Raw genomic sequence first — 19493 nt, 5'->3', positions numbered from 1 at the left:
TTATAACCCTGTGAACTTATTTATTCACCTGAACAGTTATTGCATTTTAATTTCCTTTAACTTTCTGTCATAAAAGTAAACTAATTGTTTTCATCAAGGTTTGAGAAACTCATTTTTATAAAATTTCACACAGGTAGTCATGAATAGGACGTATACATATATTCTTACACACATGCATACAAGTAGTCACATACACACACAAGGCTAATAATGCATAGTGATTTCTTTGTCTTTAGAAGTTTATCATGTCATTAACATGACGGATTAAGCCTATATTATTAAGGTAATTATTTGAAAACTTTAAAGATCTTCAACTAAACATTTCCATCATTGTGAATTGGAGAGTATCTGCAAGCTAGATAAGATATTACATGCCTTCAAATATTGAATTGTTATCGTGTTTTAATAAAAATATCTCGATGAAATAAATAGAATTAGGCCAATTGTAACAATTAGTAAGGAAGTACCAAAATGGCGTAGAATTAGATCACATGGAACTCTTAAGAAGGAATTGTCAAAACGGTGTGGAAACAGATCTGTTGTGATTCTTAGGAAAGAGTTACGAAAGTTGTGTATAATTAGGTCTTTTGATATTCTTACAAAAGTGGTGTAGAACTAGGTCAATTGGTATTTTTATGAAGGAGTTATCAATGTGGTGTTGAATCAATGAAACGCGTGAAAGAAAGCCTAGTTTCAGCTCTTCAGGATAAACATCATATTGTACCATTATGTTCTTTGAGGTACTTCACCTGAATATCAGTTCTATTGCATTATAGTTTATGAAATAATAGATGTATGGTGATATAGCAAATTTTAAAACATTCAGTGTAAACTTTAAGAATTGTAACCACTTTTTCTTGTGTCGTTCATTTATCTCGGATCTAGAAAACTAAAATTTATGAATTTCTTATACGTATGAGAACTGATTAATTTTCACTTTAATCTGTGACTAAAGTACTAATAAGAATGACTTTGTTTCTTAACAAAAACTTTTACGAAATAAAAATGCTGACTATATAAACGTTAAAACTGATAAAATCGCCATGCTCTTAATAAACTAACACTCGAAAGACTGTTGAAGATTCAACAATTTACAGAAAGCGTTTACCATTATCATGTTGTTTCGTTAAAACAAACCTTTAGTAATGGTGATGGAGTGTTTTAAGACAGTTCTGCTGATTTATATTAATTGTACGGTTAATTTTTGAGTTAGAACTTCACTGTGTTTTAAAATATTATAAACAAGCAGAACCAAATGAGATAATTGTTGTTACTTGCTATGTACATGGTTATGCATTAAGTTATTTGTACGATTCCTTGCTCCTCCAAACACATATATGTTTGTAAGAAGCATAAAATGCAGTTCTTTATTTTGGGTCATCCCAGATTGTGTAGCAAATTTCAACTTATTTTGGGTCGTGAGTATATCAAATTATGGTATCTGGAATGAGAAAACTGTCATTTTGTGTAGTACGGCGTCTGTTGCCAAGTGTTTTAAGTATCTACAAGTATCATGCTTAATTTAATATTATCAACTCAGTTTAAACTGTAGTAAACTATAGAAAAACATAATCATTGCGTATTAGCTTTTGTTAAATCCAACAGAAGTTCAGATTTTATTACAACACGTTTTGTCATTTTTTGCTTGTTTTTCTTGGATGGTATGATATTTGTATTTGCCCTATTATATAATTTTAATTACAATTACAGTGCATATGCTAACTCACCATCGAACTTTAGATATACGTATGTATTTATAATACGTTGGAATTACAGATTTCAAAAATAAGTATTACACAAAAGACGAAACATAGTAACTTATATTTTCATGTTCATTAAATATGTGTCCTGACAATATGATGACCGTTTGAACTTCCAATTATCGTGCTTATTCGCTTATGACGAATATTTCGTGTATCTTTACAAAAATGTGTTTAAAGCACTTGAGATCAGTAATGTGAGAGTACTGCCTGGAAAATAATTCGTAGTATTGAGAAAGTACATACGATAAAAATTAGACAAATGATAAACTTTATTAACAGTAAACCTTCCTTTTTCAGGGGTAAACTTTATTATTAATGAAGATATTTTATAATGCGTAGTTAACTAATTTTATTATTATGCTGTAATTTTCTTTATGGTGTTCGAAGTCTTAAATTTTATTTATTTATTTTTTGCCATCATTTTGTATAACACCATTATATACATTTCACTTGATAGCTAGAAGCAAGCGTATTTTATTTCAAGGTTTATTTCCCTTTTGTATCAAATAATTTTCTATAACTTATGGCAGCCATGTGAAGACAGTACATGAAAGGCCACAGTGCCTGTATGATAGCAAACTTTGTTATCATTGGAATTGTTATACGACTGTAACTCTCATATTTTAAACTTTCTTCAGCCATAATTCAGTATTATTTTACTGTGAAGTCGACACTCAGCTGAGAACTTCAATAAGTTTGTATTATTACAGTGAGCTTCGCATGTTTTCATAGAGTAACATATGTCGTAGTTCTTGTTTTATATTTTATTGTCACTAGAAACTTCGTGTTGTTGTTTAGAGAATCGACGTCTTTTATATATTAATGTCTCTTCTGTGTATATTGGATATTCATATGTCAGTGGAGGATGGCGTAATTTGTACAGGTTTAGTTGTTGAATGATATGATAGTAAATGTTTGAAACGATAAGTAATTCATAATTATGGACAGATATATGTAATAATAATATAGTGAATACTAGTATTGCTTCATAGTTGTCACTGAACACTTATCTGTTGAATAATTCAAATAAAAGGTTCAATAAGATTTGAGACTCATGTTAAGAGATATTTCAACATTTAAAAGATTTAGGACTTTTCTCCACTTGAAAACTTTTGTCTATATATTGTTCGTCGAAGGTTCTAGTGACTCAACCGAAATGTCGCGGAATAATACAAAATATAAACGCGGAGAAATATCTTAAACGTTGTTTAGTGGAGAAATTTTTTCCTTTCTTCACTCTAGATGGTGATGTATATAAAATACTCAGCGTTGTAGCATGCTACCTTTTGAGTAAACATATCCAATATTTTGATGTAGTATCATTCTAACAACTCAATAACTTTCGAGTTTGAAGATATTATGGATAAAGTCAACGTAGTAACTGTTTTGTTTTCTGATATTTTAACTTACGTTTAATACAGTTATGGAAAGTTTTATTTTGCCTTCCTGCTGACGTTATGCAATTGTTGATGTTAGTCAAACAGTTGGTTATCACATGTGGCCTCTATCTCGTTTTACGTTGTATTTAATTACAATTGGTATTTTGTGTTTGAAAACTTTTTTGTGATTGAAAATGCTGACCTATTTCAGAATGTGAAAAAGCATCACACTTTAATATTTATGTATTGTACTGATGATAAATTCACTAATGTAATTGACTTTTGTCACTTAGTGACGATTGATGTAACTGTTTACAAGTGGTAATAAAGTATGTAGCTTACTCTTTATTTTTAGAAGGATGATTTTTTTGCAACAGTTGTAAACTGAAAGCAGTTTACATTATTGTAACATGGTTTGCACTTTAACATTAAAGAGAAATTTAATCGGGAAACCAGAAATTAACTTTCTTTGCCGACCCATCAATGGGAATTTGAATAAGGACACATACCATGGATTTACAATGATTATACTTTTGTCAGGTTCGGTTGTCATTAACACTTCGATGTTTGCTAATTGGACAACATGCTATAGTTTGATAATGTTCATTAGTGGTACTGTTAGGTCCCTGAAGTATATTATTTCTGGAACCACAAAGAGTCAAATGAAAACTAAGTTGTCTAATACTCTTCTATGATTGGACCAGTTCCAGGAATAATTCTTGAAATGGATCATAAGAGAAAAAAAAGATTAAATAACAGAGTATTTTCTTCTATTTAGTTTTAATACGGCACTGAAGTCCAATTTACATCAGCGACTCGTTTGGAAAAATGAACTGTAGAATATCATCTGTAATTTTAAATGAAAAATCGTAGATATTCCATAAACCGGTTGTTAGGCTTAACATACTTCTTTATGTTTAGGCATCCCAGTTATACAACGGTATGTAAAGTTAAGAATCTACTACTGTATAAGTTATTGTTATTTATAACATTCAATTTAAAACTTTGTGTAAAATCAGTTATTTGAGACGTTTTCATGTTTGCAACAGAATAAAAACTTAAGTAAAAGTAGAAGCGAACTTACATATCATAGTTATGCTCATCACACCAGTGCCATCTTTTTCTTAAAAATTGTTTATTACGTAAAATACAAATACAGAACACCTAAATTACTATTTAAGAGACGTTGTAACTCTTAAAGAAAAACCTAATTACCGAACATAATAAAGGGTTTGAAAATTCAAAAATCTCACAGGTTAAAATTTTTATTAATAAAATCTTACGGGTGAAATTCAAGGAATCAAAATAAAATATTTTTAAATTAAATTGTATAGTAGATTTGATTTCTGTTACTGCACGCTGTTCTTTGAATATTTTTTTTAAACGTCGGACCTTCGTGCACGTTATAAATATAATCCTATAGTGAATCTTAACATATTACAAGACTGAAAGGTCTCCCTACCAATATATTGTACCAATTATGTCTACAGTAACTATACGCATTTTTACAGCTTAAGTCGCATTATAGTTACCATGTTGTTAATAAGCAGATTTGGACATTTGATTGTGAAATAATTCCATTATCAAACTAATGAAAATGAATTCAGTGAAATCGTATGTAAAGGTCACACAATATCGACAACAAAGTTATTGTTAGAAAAATTATTCTTGACGTTATTTATTGCACAAAAACAAACAAAACGTTCGAGTAAGCATTCTTAATGGGAATAGTTTATTCATTTTTGACTAAATACAAAGATCACAAAAACCTCAATAGATACAAGGAAGTTCTAAAGGAAAATAATCAATAATCTTTAATGTACAAATCTGTAAAATTCTCTTTGAGTTTTAAAATGATTTTAATTTATTTAGTACGAAGTTTTAAATGAAACGGTTATCTTCTTATTTAATACTTACCTTTACATATTTGGATTTTTCTTCATTAACAAGGCCTAAGATAAACATGTTTTATTGATAATTATATAAGATACTGTTTCTACAAGGCTTTAGTTAAAGAATAATAGCATAACATAACTTCATCATCATATGACACGTAATTTTATCATATTTTGATAACAGGGTTTCTTAATGTTAATCAGTAAATTTTAGAATTGAGAAGACTTTGTAAATGCATGGCACAGCCATTTAATTCATCTATTTTTACACCAGCTAGTCATAGGGGAAAAGTGGATTTCAAAACCTTATTACCTACATTTATTTCAATCAAGAAATAAAGGAGTAGCCTTTAGCTACCTACATTATTTAAAATAATTTGATAATTAATCACGGTAGGTGAAATATACGTTTTACAACTAAGTCTATATATAAAAAGTTATAAGGTAGTACAAAAAAAACTGCTTTCAAAGTCATTTGTTAGTAAGATTTTTAGAATTGTTTTCCTAAAAAGTGAATCACAAATTCTAAAAATTGCAACCTAATCAAATGAGCATCTCTTAAAACATTTAATAACAGAGTTTCGTATGAAACAAAATAATTGTATAGCTAGCTATTAAGTACGACCTCCTTTACACGCTTTGAACTGTATACGATTAATTTCATGATTTATAAAAGATTAAATAAGGTTTAAAATGAAATTAAACCAAGCAATAAAGACCAAGAAAATTCATTTATCTTCTCTGATGTGGAAAAACCTGTATTAGCTGTTCAGGTTTATTCTAGATAATTACCTCGATCTCTGCATTGTTTTATTTTATATTCAACAAGATAAATTTTATTTTTTTATATATATAACAATGATTGATCAATAAAACCTTGAGCAATTCTGTGTAGTACTTACGATGTTTAATCAATTATTATTGCTTCTACTTTAAAAAATAACCACATTTTTAATTATATTTAGTTCACTTACTTAGTATGGATTTTCAATATTCGAGGTGACGATGCCAATCCCTAATTTATATTTTAATTTACCGAGACTAGAAATAAAATTGATTGTGACAGTAGTGTGATTGTTCTAAACAGGATTTTCGTTATTGCTGTTCGCTTTAATTAATAAGTTAACAATGATTTAAAATGAAATTTATTGAGAAACTCTCCTAACTCAAATAATATACCCCTATAGGAAGTTTTGTGCTTTATACATTGCGGTTTAAAAACCAGTATCCCTAATGTTATGAAACAAAAATTCCATCAATTGTAAATGTTAGTTATTCAGCAAGATTTTAGCTTTACTTAATTTGAAAAAAGATAATTACATTTATTTATAAGATAAGTTTAGATTTAATGTTTTGAATAATTTAATAATACAGCCAGGGTAACGTAATGAAAACATTTTAGTATTACGGGATATCAAAGAAAGAAACTGATCTTTTCTACTATTGAATTTATAAATACAAAATAGGAAATGATAACATGAACCTTATTTACAGACATTTTGTTGTAACATACAGATAAACCTTGATTTGTTTTAAATGAAAGAAAGGAAGATTATATCAATCTTTCTGTTGCGTCAAAAATTAAGCCATATAATATTTTTATCCTCTTATTTAAAAATAAACCAAAAACATTATATTTCTTAAAAAGTAAACATAGAAATTAAATGTGGGTGATATTATTTTATATAATAAGAAACTATGGAAAGACTTTGATCACTGTACGCGAAGACTATAAAGAAACCTGTGTCATTTTATATCTTAAAAAACAAAAGAAATCGTTGAGGGAAATTCATGTAAGAAGAAGTTAAAATTCTGGATCAGGGAATGAACAAATAAACAAGTTTAAACCTTTTCTTATAACACTAATGCTGATTCTTTTATTATGAAATCATTTTATTCTTCCTAATATAAAAATCCTTTTCAGAAATGAAAAGGGATAATAAAGGGGAAAAATCCATATAATGTTAATCTAGTGACAATGAACGTATATAAAAAGCTGTATAATATTTTATTTAATATGGCAAGTCATTTAACATTTCTGAATAATTTTTTCCCTAAAACAGAAAAAAATATATAAATTGCTAAAATAAAAAAAAAACATTTATGATGTTGAATTATTCAAACAGCAAAATGTTATCATTCTTAAAACAGCAGGTCATCTACAAATTTCAACCAAAGTATCAAATAAAGTTTTATGAAATATTTATTCTTTGGTAGAGAATAATTAATTAAAAGGCAGAAAACGGCTGATTTATATTATTATCATAAAATGTTATCTGTTTCAAAATGTTGTGTTTATATATAAAAAACAATTCTGAATAAACCGTAAAGATAAAAATATCTGAACTGTCAAACATCAGAATGGACAGTTGACAAATAATGTATAATATAGCCATGACGAATGTTTTAGAAATTCGACTGTCAAATGTGTCTCCAATATAACTTAACTCTGGGTATGTTTTATTTTATAGGCACATCACCGCTAAACAAAATAAATTTTACTTTAGTGAATGAAAGATTGAAAATCTGGTGCATGTGTTTGAATTTTCACCACTATCCAGGAGGAGGATTTGCTCTCTACATTTAATTAAAAAACCAAGAGGAATTTTAAGAAGCGTAAAAATCTATATATATATCTAACGTGCTAAAAGAAGCGTCTTCAGAAAGTCGATTATCACGACGTGACACAGTTAGTGAAAACTAAAGAGTAACAATAAGAAACGAACACAATATCGTGCTAAACTATCAGAAGTCTTCATACTTGAGAATCAACACTTCAAATTAGCATCAAATTATATCTAGCCCGACACAGAAAGTATGCATTTTTTATTTACTGTTGAAACACTATTAATATTGTTGGTTTTCTCCAGATTACCTATTTAAAAATAACGCATATTTCATTAACAGTGTCAAAGTACCCTTGACAAAATTTCATAAGTTTTTAAATAAGCTGTTTTTGTATTTCCATCTCGACTGAGCGTAAATATTGTTGATAACAATATATCATAACAAAATGTCCAGTAAGACGATTTGTGTTAAGACTATTAAATAAATCAATGATACACATAATATTCTTTACATCATGTCGGATCTTACTAAATGACAGTTGAGTATCGATAACCTAGTGACAGTCAAACACGTACAGCTAAGTAACAGCAAATTAAAGTCAACCTAAAAATAAACACTGCCAGTTATGTGACAGTGGGACAAAACAAATCTAGAAATAACCAAATACTGACAGTTAAGCAACAGCGAGAGCAACGCTCACCTAGAAATATCCAAACACTGAAGCTAAATAACAATGGAAACAAAGTAAATTTAGAAATAGCTAAACACTGACAGTTAAGCAACAGCGGAAACAAAGCCAACCTAGAAATAGCCAGATACTAACAGTTAAGTAATATTGGGAACAAAGTCGAACAAGAAATAGTCAAATGCTCACAGTTAAGCAACAGGGGGAATAAAACCAACCTATAACTGGTAGTCAAGTTATAGCTTGGGTAAAGCCAACTTAGAGACAGTCAAGCACTAATAGTTAAATAATATAGAGGGCAAAGCCAATCTAGAAGTAGCCTAACACTCCCAGTTAAACAACAGCGAAAACAAAGCCAACCTAGAAATGACTAAACACTGACCGCTAATTAACATCAGGGACAAAATCAACCTAGAAATAGCCAAACATTAAGAGCTAGGTAATTGAGGGACGGTGCAACTTAGAAATAACCAAACACTAACATCTAAGTAATGGGGGAGATAATCTAGAAATAACCAAACCCTGACAGTTAAGTAATAGCGAGGGCAAGCCAAACATTGTCTTCACTATAAATTAGCGGTCTGAGTCAACGTACAAATAATCAAACATTGACAGTTAAGTAATACTAGGACAGAACCAACATAACAATATACCAAGTACATGATACTAATAAATTGTAATATATAGTTCTAGTGGTGCTAAAACATTATATAATGTTGTAGCAGTAACAACTCTGAATGGAAATTACAATGTGTTTTCTACGTTCACAGACAAATGTAAATGCCATTACTTGAATAAAGTCAGCCTCGATTATAGGCAAGATTATACTGTGTTACAATTTTGTGTCTGGGCAATTACATACTTTATGATTAAACACAACTTTAAAGCTTCGATATAGTCCATAAACAGAAAAAAAAACAAAAAACATACTTGATATTGTAACATGGTAATACACACACGATTGACAAGATATCTACACACAAAAAAGATAAACAATGCACATCAATCTGTTATATTTGGTTACTTTGAATCAAAACTCAATAAAACTTTCACTGCTACTAAGTGTACAGTCTTTTTTCTTTTATCTTGCTATCAGTTAAAATTTAACCTGAACGAAACATGTTAAATTTTATTAACTAACATTTGTAACTTCTGCTGATCTAGACATGCAGTAATAAATGTACTACGTACAAGGCAGTCACCGTTAATAAAAATATCCATGGTTACAACAGAAGCTGGATGGTTTCCTTGTGACTTAGTTAAATTAAGAGTGGAGCAGAAAAAAAAAGAGACTTGTTTTATTCAGATGAAGACCAGCCAACAAAGGTTTTATTTTTGTTACACATGTAGAACTAATGTCAGTTCTTTACCACAGCCACTTAGAAGTATACTGCACAGCCTAGTGATAGCCAATGTCAGATAACTCAGATACAACAATTTTTGCAAATACAGCTTATATAACAACATGCAAAAGGCGTGAGTAAATGACAGAAGCACTGCGCAGAACAAGCCGACCAGATTTTGTGAATAAGATATAACTCAAGGACGAAACCCACTAACTTCTACGTACAAATTAAGTTTGTCAATCAATGTAAGTAAACATTGATGGTCACTGATTTGACCTGCTTTCGTCATTAAACTCCTTTACTTTGCAGATTTTTGACTTCACTATATCTCTACTAAAATACCACAATTTGTACTATAGGTAGTCACAATAATTCCGCACGTGTCTAACCTTCACATTATGTCTTTTATTTTATATGGTTTCTCTTGATTGCACTTGTAGCCGCTAACATCAAAAGAAACTATGTTGTGAAGGAAGATCTACACATACCACTCCTTAAGTTCTTTTATGTCTTTTTTCTTAGGGAGTCTGTGCGCCTTCTCCGTGGGTTTTAGTGCGCCGTTGGCTTGTTGTTGGCCACCTAGAAGGGCAGGGCTGTTAGAGACGGGTTCGAATCGGTAATCCTTACCTTCATCACGTTTATATGCGCCATCCGTTCGGTTTCGTAGCTTGTAAACAATCAAGGCTATTAAAACTATGGATATTAAAACTCCTGCAATTATCCCAATTACTAGAGCTGTGTTGTCCGCAGAGCTTTTAGGCTTCTTCTTTGGCTTCTGAAGGCCCTGGTCTTTCTTGGGGATATCTGGGATAGGTACTTGATATACCGATGGGGGATTACGTGTTGAAACATAATTTATAGGCCGCCACGTTGTTGTTGCATTCCATGCTTTGACTTGAGCGTCACCTTTGTTTACCACGTTCCAATAACTGGTGGTAGAAGAAGGTGGAAGAAGCTGCGGTGGAATAGGCGAAGGTGGTGGTGCTGGTTCTTGTGATACAGATACACCTTTTACTGGTACATAATAACTAATTGGTGGATTAGTGATGACAAAACCCTCAATGCCTGAACCCTCTCCACAACCCTCCTCGTCATCACATAAAGTTTCATCACTGTGTCTTATTTGTACCGGTCGCTGACTTACTCCAGATGATGGGTTTGGTGTCGGGTGACGTGGTTTGTAGGTAGGCGGAATGAATATAGGAGTGATGAGGTCATCACCTAAAGCGCAGAAGATATAATTTTCAAAAGCTATATTACAATCCAATGAAACATTATCCTTCTACTTTCATATAGTTGATAAGAATGTATAAATTTTTATAAACTGCCACAAACACTTTTGGTATTTACCAGTGAAAGTAACTGGTTTCTAGATCTAACAGTAGATAATAAATCATGTTTGACTGCAGATGATCTTATTTCACATTACTCGTGGTTAGATATTTTTTTTTTACAGATTTCGAGTCATAAATGTATGATCTGGGTGTTTCCATATCAAACAAAAGAAAACTTACTTCTAATAAAGTTTAACTCTTATTAAGGAAACTTTCTTCATTGTATGATTAATGTTTATAATGGAATATAAGAGCAAAATGGATGTTTTTGTCAGCTGTAAGTTTTGTAAAAGCTTTAGATTTTTAGAGTATAGAGAGAATGTAACATTTTGTAGTAATACACTTCTCCTTCTGCTTGTGGTGAAAACACAGGTGCTGAATTTTAATACGTTCCCAAATGAGTTGTAGCCGTTACACACTATGGTATCAAACAAGACAAAGAAACGATTCACTGTGCAGAGAGAATATTCCAAAAAATAATATTAGTTAAAATTTAAAATAATTTGTTGATCAATTAGAGTTCAAATATTTACACTTGTAATTCTAAAATTCCCCTTTTACTCATATTTGAACATTCATTTATTAAAAGGAATTACAGGAAGGGTATACTATAAATACACGTAAACCATAGTTTGTTTTACAGAAGAGTTAAAGAAAGGAGTCAGCCAGTTGCGTGCAAAATATTCATGAGAAAAATTAGGTGAGATTAAAATAACATTATGAAAACAGACACTATCATAAAGACAAAATAAAATAAAAATCTAGTTGATACAAGTTCCAAATAAACTTCAATCTAGAAGATGAAAGCTCCAGACTAAGAGGAAATTAAGCCTAGAAAAACAAGCATGCCAACAGTGATCTAAACACTAAAGCTAAATGTTTAGATTCTGACCCTAAAGTATAAAAACTAAAACAAAAGGCGTATCTCAGAACGTCTGTTATGAGCACTAATACTTTTACTGATAAGGAGAGAACAACGTTTCGACCTTCCTAGGTCATCTTCAGGTTAAGAAAGAGAGAGTTTGCAAGTGACCGTTGTCGGACACATATCTTAAAAACGAGAGTATAAACGGATACAGGATTGTAGGGAGCGTTGCAGTTGGGCGTTACGTTATTAATTATTATAGGTATAAAGGTGTTCCTTTATATTGGTTTTATTTTGGTTTTCGTTGCTGTATAACAAGTAAAACAAAAGGCATCCCACCTTTGTTTAAAATAACAACAACAACAACCTAACTCTCAACAGCTACCGGATATATCAAGTGTTTTTTTGAGTTAAAAGCTCTATCAAATGATATTTTTAAAGTCTTCCGCTTTTCGTTTTCAGGCGGAAGACTTTCAAATTTTCGTCCTCTGCACTTGTGTCTTCACAACAGGCAGTTACCGTTCATTCTATAAAGTTTCATCAAGAATGTTCTGCCTAAACAATATATTAAAGGATTGTACCTGGTTCAACATCTATAACTCCACAATTGTCTTCGTCATCAAAACATCCAGATCCTGCTCCAGAAAACACCAGATCGTCACCGCCATGAGTAAATCTAGACAAAGGCTGTCGGAAACAGAAATAGAGATTTAAATTGATGTTTGATTATATATAGTTTGTAGCCCAACGTAAGGAATTTATACACTGAAAACTGATTTTTCAATCGCTTGATACGATTAATTAAACTTTATAAGATGTCGAGATCAACAAGGTGATATGACAAGAGCATTTCGGTGTCTCAACACATAAAAGTAAATTAGTAATTGGCTTCATAACAACTTACTGAACTTTCTTGTTAGTCGAATAAGTATAAGAATAAACAAAGGTGATATTTTGCTACTTCTCTTACATTTGTACAATGCTATTTGTATTTTTCTTGTGTTTCCGCCAAAATTACATACTTATTTACATAACATAACAAATAATACCTGCGAGAAAGAGTAAAATAATTTTTATAAGTCTACAGTCTACTAATAAATTTAAAATGAATAGGGTTGGATTGATTTTCACTTGAGCATGAGAGACATATGTAGTTATAGTTCATGTCACCAAATACAGTCATGCCCTATCTGACTTCAATGTATCTTTACACTGTAGTAAACTCCGTTTTAGGGCAGTTATCTCCAAAGTACACCTATCCTAACTGCAGGTTTTCTATAATTAGTCCAGTGTACAAAGACGGCAGTTTCCCATGTCCTGTGTCAACAGTACAATCGCACACATAAAATCCATAGGCGCTTCGTATGGAGTAACATGACTATCTGCTTCATTCTTCACCTGATTGAATCTTGTGACAGTTATATGGATACGTTGTAAAAGTAACTTGTGTGTATATAGCTCACGTCACTCTACAACACAAGAACCCTTCTTAATTATGTTGCGTTCTGTTGCCTTGGGTGCCAGGACAGTTTTTCTACTGATCTCTAAATTTATGGATTTTTCACTTATTACAAAGCGTCGCACTTTGCTTCCCATGGTTAGGATTAAACGTATTCTAGGTCTATTTCTGGATGTCTTGATGGCCAAAATTGATCCATTTTCATTTTGTAACCCCTTGATCTAAACATATCTTTATGATATGAACGTATGAATATTTTGTGTCAGAAATAATTACGATATATTCTTCCTAAATACGATCAACTTACAGAGGCAACATGCAAACTACGAAACAGCCTGTAGTGGCATCATGCAAACTACAAAACAACCTACACTGGCATCATGCAAACTACAAAACAACCTACAGTGGCATCATGCAAACTACGAAACAACCTACATTGACATCATGCAATCTACGAAACAACCTACAGTGGCATCACGCAATCTACGAAACAACCTACAGTGACATCATGCAATCTACGAAACAACCTACAGTGGCATCACGCAATCTACGAAACAACCTACAGTGACATCATGCAATCTACGAAACAACCTACAGTGGCATCACGCAATCTACGAAACAACCTACAGTGACATCATGCAATCTACGAAACAACCTACAGTGGCATCACGCAATCTACGAAGCAACCTACAGTGGCATCATGCAATCTACGAAACAACCTACAGTGGCATCACGCAATCTACGAAACAACTTACAGTGGCATAGTGCAAACTACAAAACAGCCTACAGTGGAATCATGCAAACTAAGAAAAACCTAGAGTGGCACCATGCAAACTAAGAAAAAAACCTACAGTGGCATCATGCAAACTAAGAAAAACCTACAGTGGCATTATGCAAACTAAGAAAAACCTACAGTGGCATTATGCAAACTACGAAACAACCTACAGTGGCATCATGCAAACTACGAAACAACCTACAGTGGCATTATGCAAACTACGAAACAACCTACAGTGGCATCATGCAAACTACGAAACAACTTCAAAATGTCGTTCTGATACATATCATTTCATCACATTTTTACAATGACTGTGATTGTTAGGTTATCTGCTGCTTTGTGTATTTAAGATCGTGTATATATAACGTACTCAACCCTTTGAATTGCACATGTAAAGAAAATACTTTTCAAAAAAAGAAGGGAGGGATAGCATTTGCTTAAACAAACAAAATAGGATACATTAAACTCAATTTTGATTCAATAATTATATACATTGCTATATGTTATATCTTACATGAGCTATTATGTAGCGATGATGCAAATGCCATCATCACAACTGTCTTATTTGTACTGTTTTTGAATGATTAATATTAGCATTTCTGCATTTACTTTATTTTTCGAAAAGTTTGTTTGTTTATTTAGAATTAAGCACAAAGCTACACAATGGGCTATCTGTCCTCTGCCCGATATTGAAACCCGGTTTTTAGCGGTGTGAGTCTGCAGACATACCGCCGTGCCAATGGGGGACATTTCAATAATTATCTCCTTACTTGTTTTATTTTAATGCAGTATTTTTAAATAGACGCAGAAAGGTTACATTTATAACCTTATAAATAAAATGAGACTCCAAATGTAATATTTATTGTTTATCTATTATTAGCTGGTTACTTCTGTTTCACCCTGCACTTAAAGGAGTTAATTTCAAGGGTTAATGAATACACCATTTACACTAGATTTATGATTTCTACTATTACTAGTTATTACTAATACTTATGCAAACAGATATTTAATGTGAAACTGATTAACACCATTGTTTTGTTTCTTGAGTTATTATGCAATAACAAAAAATTAAAACTTTTTGCTGTGATATTTACAGACATTGCCAGAAATTGTGACTCAGTCATTACATAGATATTGGTTTAAAAGGAAACAATGTATAGCACTGTAAAGTTCTAATGATCTATTAAGAGGTGATATTTAAAACACCATTTCTATGAACTATCTGAGCTATTCTTATATACGCAGTGTTTCCGCCTGCCTGATGACAAATTGTGTCTTTGGGCATGTGTGGTCTTTACCCACCACTATTATATATACACACATTTACAACTGTTACTTTAACTACTTATCATCCTTAGCACATTACAGTCTCTTCCTGCACGCAAGGTATACCAGTAACTTATAGATTTGAATTATCTACAACTATAATTTTAATACAAAACTGTAATCTATATAAAATGATGCGCTTGCGTTTGTCTTTCCGAAACTTTTCTCGCAAGTTTCCCGATAAAGTGCTACAAATCTCATATCGTTAGAAAGGCCTTTGTCTGAGAGGTCCCAATTGAATATCGTTTTTTTTTATTATTATTCAGTATCTCTTATTTGTTTATTGTTTACTCACACTTGTTAATGCAACAAGTATGATGCACGATGGCACAATGTCGTTGTCATCACGTGACGACTGGCTTCGATTTCAACTTCAGTCTCTTTTATTCGCAAAATATTTCACAGAAACAATATTTAACCCAGGTGTAATTTCCTAAAAATAAATTAACATCACATACAATTGCTATGGCTTTCTTGACTTAGTTAGATCTAAATTACGCATGCGCAGTTTGTTCAGATCATGTGCTTACTAGTTTGTGAAAACTCATTCAGACGTTTCTGTATAATCAGCTATGTTTGCTTTAATTACAACTTTCCCTTTTATTTTACTTTGGGGTAATCTAGTTTCCATTCGTTTCATAGACAGCTATAAACACTTTTTCGTTAAATTTTTCTTTAGAACGGGTTTTATTTTTCGTTTTTATGAGTTTATTTGTTGCATCTTGTAAAACTGTGTCATACATTAAAAGCTTATAGCTGTTTCATACTCTGTGCAGTATCATAAATACCATTACTATACTTTATTATTTAATTAACGTGTAGTTTTATCAAATAAAATTACGTACATATGAGTCTGTTTCCATGACATCGTAAAACCTATAATGCATGCAAGAAAGCATATTATAAATATCGTGCGTGAAAATGATAGAACGAAAATTCAAACGAAGGGCATGAAAACTACCGCACATCTTTTGTGGGTTGCGTCTACTTTGATGTTAAAATAATATGTTCACCATAATAAACACTACCAGATGAAAGAGCTTGTTAAACTAAGTATTCCTCAGTAAACTAGTTTATTACAACAAACACTACATGGTAAGCTAGCTTACTTAATCAACTACTACTAGGTAGACTAGCTCATTACAACAAGCGTTATGGGGTAGGTTAGCTTATTAAACAAAGTACTATTGGTTAGACTAGCTCACTACGACAAGTGTTACAAGGTGAGATACCACACTAAATCAAATACTAATGGGTAGACAAACTCACTACAATATGCCCTATTAGGTAATGTTACTTACCAACTACTACCAGGTAGACTAGCTTATTACAACAAGCGTTACGGGTTAGATTAGCTTATTAAACTAAGCACTACTGGGTAAACAAACTCGCTACAACAAGTGTTACGGGATAGATTAGCTTATTAAACCAAGCACAACTGGGTAAACAAGCGTTGCCTTACTAAATAAAATACTACTGGGTGGACTTGCTCATTACAAGTTTGTTTGTTTTGAATATCGCGCAAAGCTACACGAGGGCTATCTGCGCTAGCCGTAACCATTTTAGCAGTGTAAGACTAGAGGGAAGACAGCTAGACATCACAACCCACGGCCAACTCTTGGGCTACTCTTTTACCAACAAATAGAGGGATTGACCGTCACATTATAACGCCCCCACGGCTGAAAGGGCAAGCATGTTTGGTTTGACGGGGATTAGAGTCCGCGACCCTCAAATTACGAGTCAAGTGCCTTAATTACTTGGCCATGCCGAAACCTCACTACAAGAGTTATTTTGTAAACTAACCTACTAAGCCTAGTATTACTGCTGGGTAGACAAACTCACTACAACAATCGCTCTTTTACTAAACCAAGTACTACTGGGTGGACTAGCTCACTACAAGAGTTACCAGGTAAACTAACATACTAAACCAAGTACAACTGGGTAGATTAGCACATTAAACTATGGTTATTAGGTAAACTACCTCAGTTTCTATCAATAAACTTTCCTTACCTGATGCATCTGTGAATCTGAAGGCCTCACTTCACCAAGGTCGTACGGAATAGAAACAAGAAGCTCGACGTCACCCTCCACAGTGACTCTAGGGTCACCTTCAGAAGCCATGTCCAGTAGCCTGTCTCCATTAAACACCAGTCCAGTGATAATACCATGGAACGGCTTTTCAAGTCGTCCACTTCCCGTATTCTTCTTAGCTCCAATTTCAATTCGCGAAATACTGTTAAAAATTGCTAATTGTTTTCCTGAAAACAATCAAGCTAAGTTTGTACCTCACTGCTTAAGAGAATGTTTGATTTTTAAAGCAATATTATTTATAAATAAAGAACAATTTAATAACCTTGTCAGTTATACGTTTAATTGATTATTAAACTTGTTTACAGCTACATATTGAACAATTCCTCTACATGTTTAGCCGTCGAAAAATTTAGCCATAGCCAGTTTTCTAAGAACTTTAAACATAATAAAAATTTTTGGTTCGAATCTTTACAATGAAACATTAAGTGAAATATTTGAACATATAGTTAACTGTAATTTTTTCTACACAGTTTTCTAGCGATTGGGGTTAATTAACTGTGTCACATTCAGTAACGTTATACTTTTTCCTGGTACAACACCATTAAAACACCGCAAGGGACTGGCTAAAGATTGTAGTATTAAAAGATACAATAAAACAAATACTAACGTCCTATGGCAAATATATTTAATTACAATCATGCCTCGTCAGCTTAGAAGAGGTTTAACACCCTAATATCTTACATGATAAAAGCAAGCCATATATGGGGAACGTAAATAAAATTAAATAAATTAAGTAATTAGTGTTTAAGTTATTATCTAAAATTAGTTTAGTAAAATTAGAGAGAGGAGCCATCCATTATATTTGTTTTTACTGATTTGTGTTTTCCTATACACATTATGGTTGAACTAAAAATAATATCTTACATAGTAAAATTGTTCAACAGAATCAGACAAACTAAGTAATCAATTTTTAGCTATTACTTGCAAGAAACTTAGTTCTATTTAATAAAGTAGCAATCCGTTATATCTGTTCGTTATTGGTTTAAATAATTGTTTAAGAAGTGGTTTCTATAGTTTTCTATCTAGAAAATCGTCGGATCTCGTGAGAATTTTAAACATTATTGGTTCACCATAATTTAAGATGTAGTACTTAGCCATGCACCGTTTTACGCGTCCATGGAGGGGTCTATATCGCAGTTTCTACGTATATAACACTTTTTTTTTACAGGTTTCCTCTTATATTTGATGAGTTAATAAAATAATAAACATTTTGCAGTGTGTATTGGATATGAAAGTAGATCTATCGAAAGTCTCTTTTAAGGTCTTGCCTGATTTCTATATGGTTGTTGTTAAGAAATCTGATGAATTTAGAAAGTCTGTTATTTTACGTTGCATTACGGAGCTGTGGAGTCGAAACGTTTAACTTATACTCATTTTAGTTTTGACTCCACAAATGCTGATAGACAATTTACATTACATATAACAGGCTACTTGTCATCAGTTTTTCCAAGTAAACTCGTAACGCTTTACAAAAGTAAATTTTTCCATTTCTGGATAAAAGCATAAAACTTAATAATGTAGAAACTATTACACGAAACTTGTCCCCTACAGTAAATATTACCTAAGTAACAATATGTTAAAAGTTACATCTTCCATAAAAGCATTGCAGACATAGTTCTAAATTGTAAAAAGTTTTTAATAACAAACATTATTTTATTAGATTGTGGTTGCATTAGTTCTCCATACATTTACACATCTATTCAACATGCAATTACCGGAGATTTTAACATTAGTTAAAACGAAAATTTAAATGCTTTGGTGAGTAATGTACGAATAATCAGCAAATATCTGAAAATTAACTGGCAATGTTCTGATGGAATCACTGACGTATTCATGACGTCATATCTGCAACCTAAGAATGGAGTAAAAAAAAGTTTTCCGTAATGAGAAACGGGAAAATCATGACCCTGTTGCAAATCTACATGCGTGTATGTGTGTGTGTTTTCTTATAGCAAAGCCACATCAGGCTATCTGCTGAGCCCACCAAGGGGAATCGAACCCCTGATT

General features: G+C 32.0%; 1 protein-coding gene across 1 annotated transcript in view; it reads right to left on the bottom strand.

Moving 5' to 3' along the window:
- Window positions 1-4307: 4307 nt before the first annotated feature.
- Window positions 4308-19493, bottom strand: part of LOC143255175 (neurexin 1-like) — a 151496-nt gene continuing 136310 nt past the window's right edge. The window contains exons 16-18 of the mRNA XM_076510431.1: window positions 17406-17653; window positions 12417-12522; window positions 4308-10857 (exon numbers count right to left, since the gene is read on the bottom strand). Coding sequence (XP_076366546.1) covers window positions 10115-10857; window positions 12417-12522; window positions 17406-17653 — 1097 coding nt within the window. The 3' untranslated portion in view covers window positions 4308-10114. The remainder of the gene's footprint in view (window positions 10858-12416; window positions 12523-17405; window positions 17654-19493) is intronic.

Source organism: Tachypleus tridentatus, chromosome 1, assembly GCF_004210375.1.
Source record: "Tachypleus tridentatus isolate NWPU-2018 chromosome 1, ASM421037v1, whole genome shotgun sequence".
Lineage (NCBI taxonomy): Eukaryota > Metazoa > Arthropoda > Merostomata > Xiphosura > Limulidae > Tachypleus > Tachypleus tridentatus.
The sequence above is the reverse complement of the archived record's forward strand: the minus strand, read 5'-3'. Positions and strand labels throughout refer to the sequence as shown.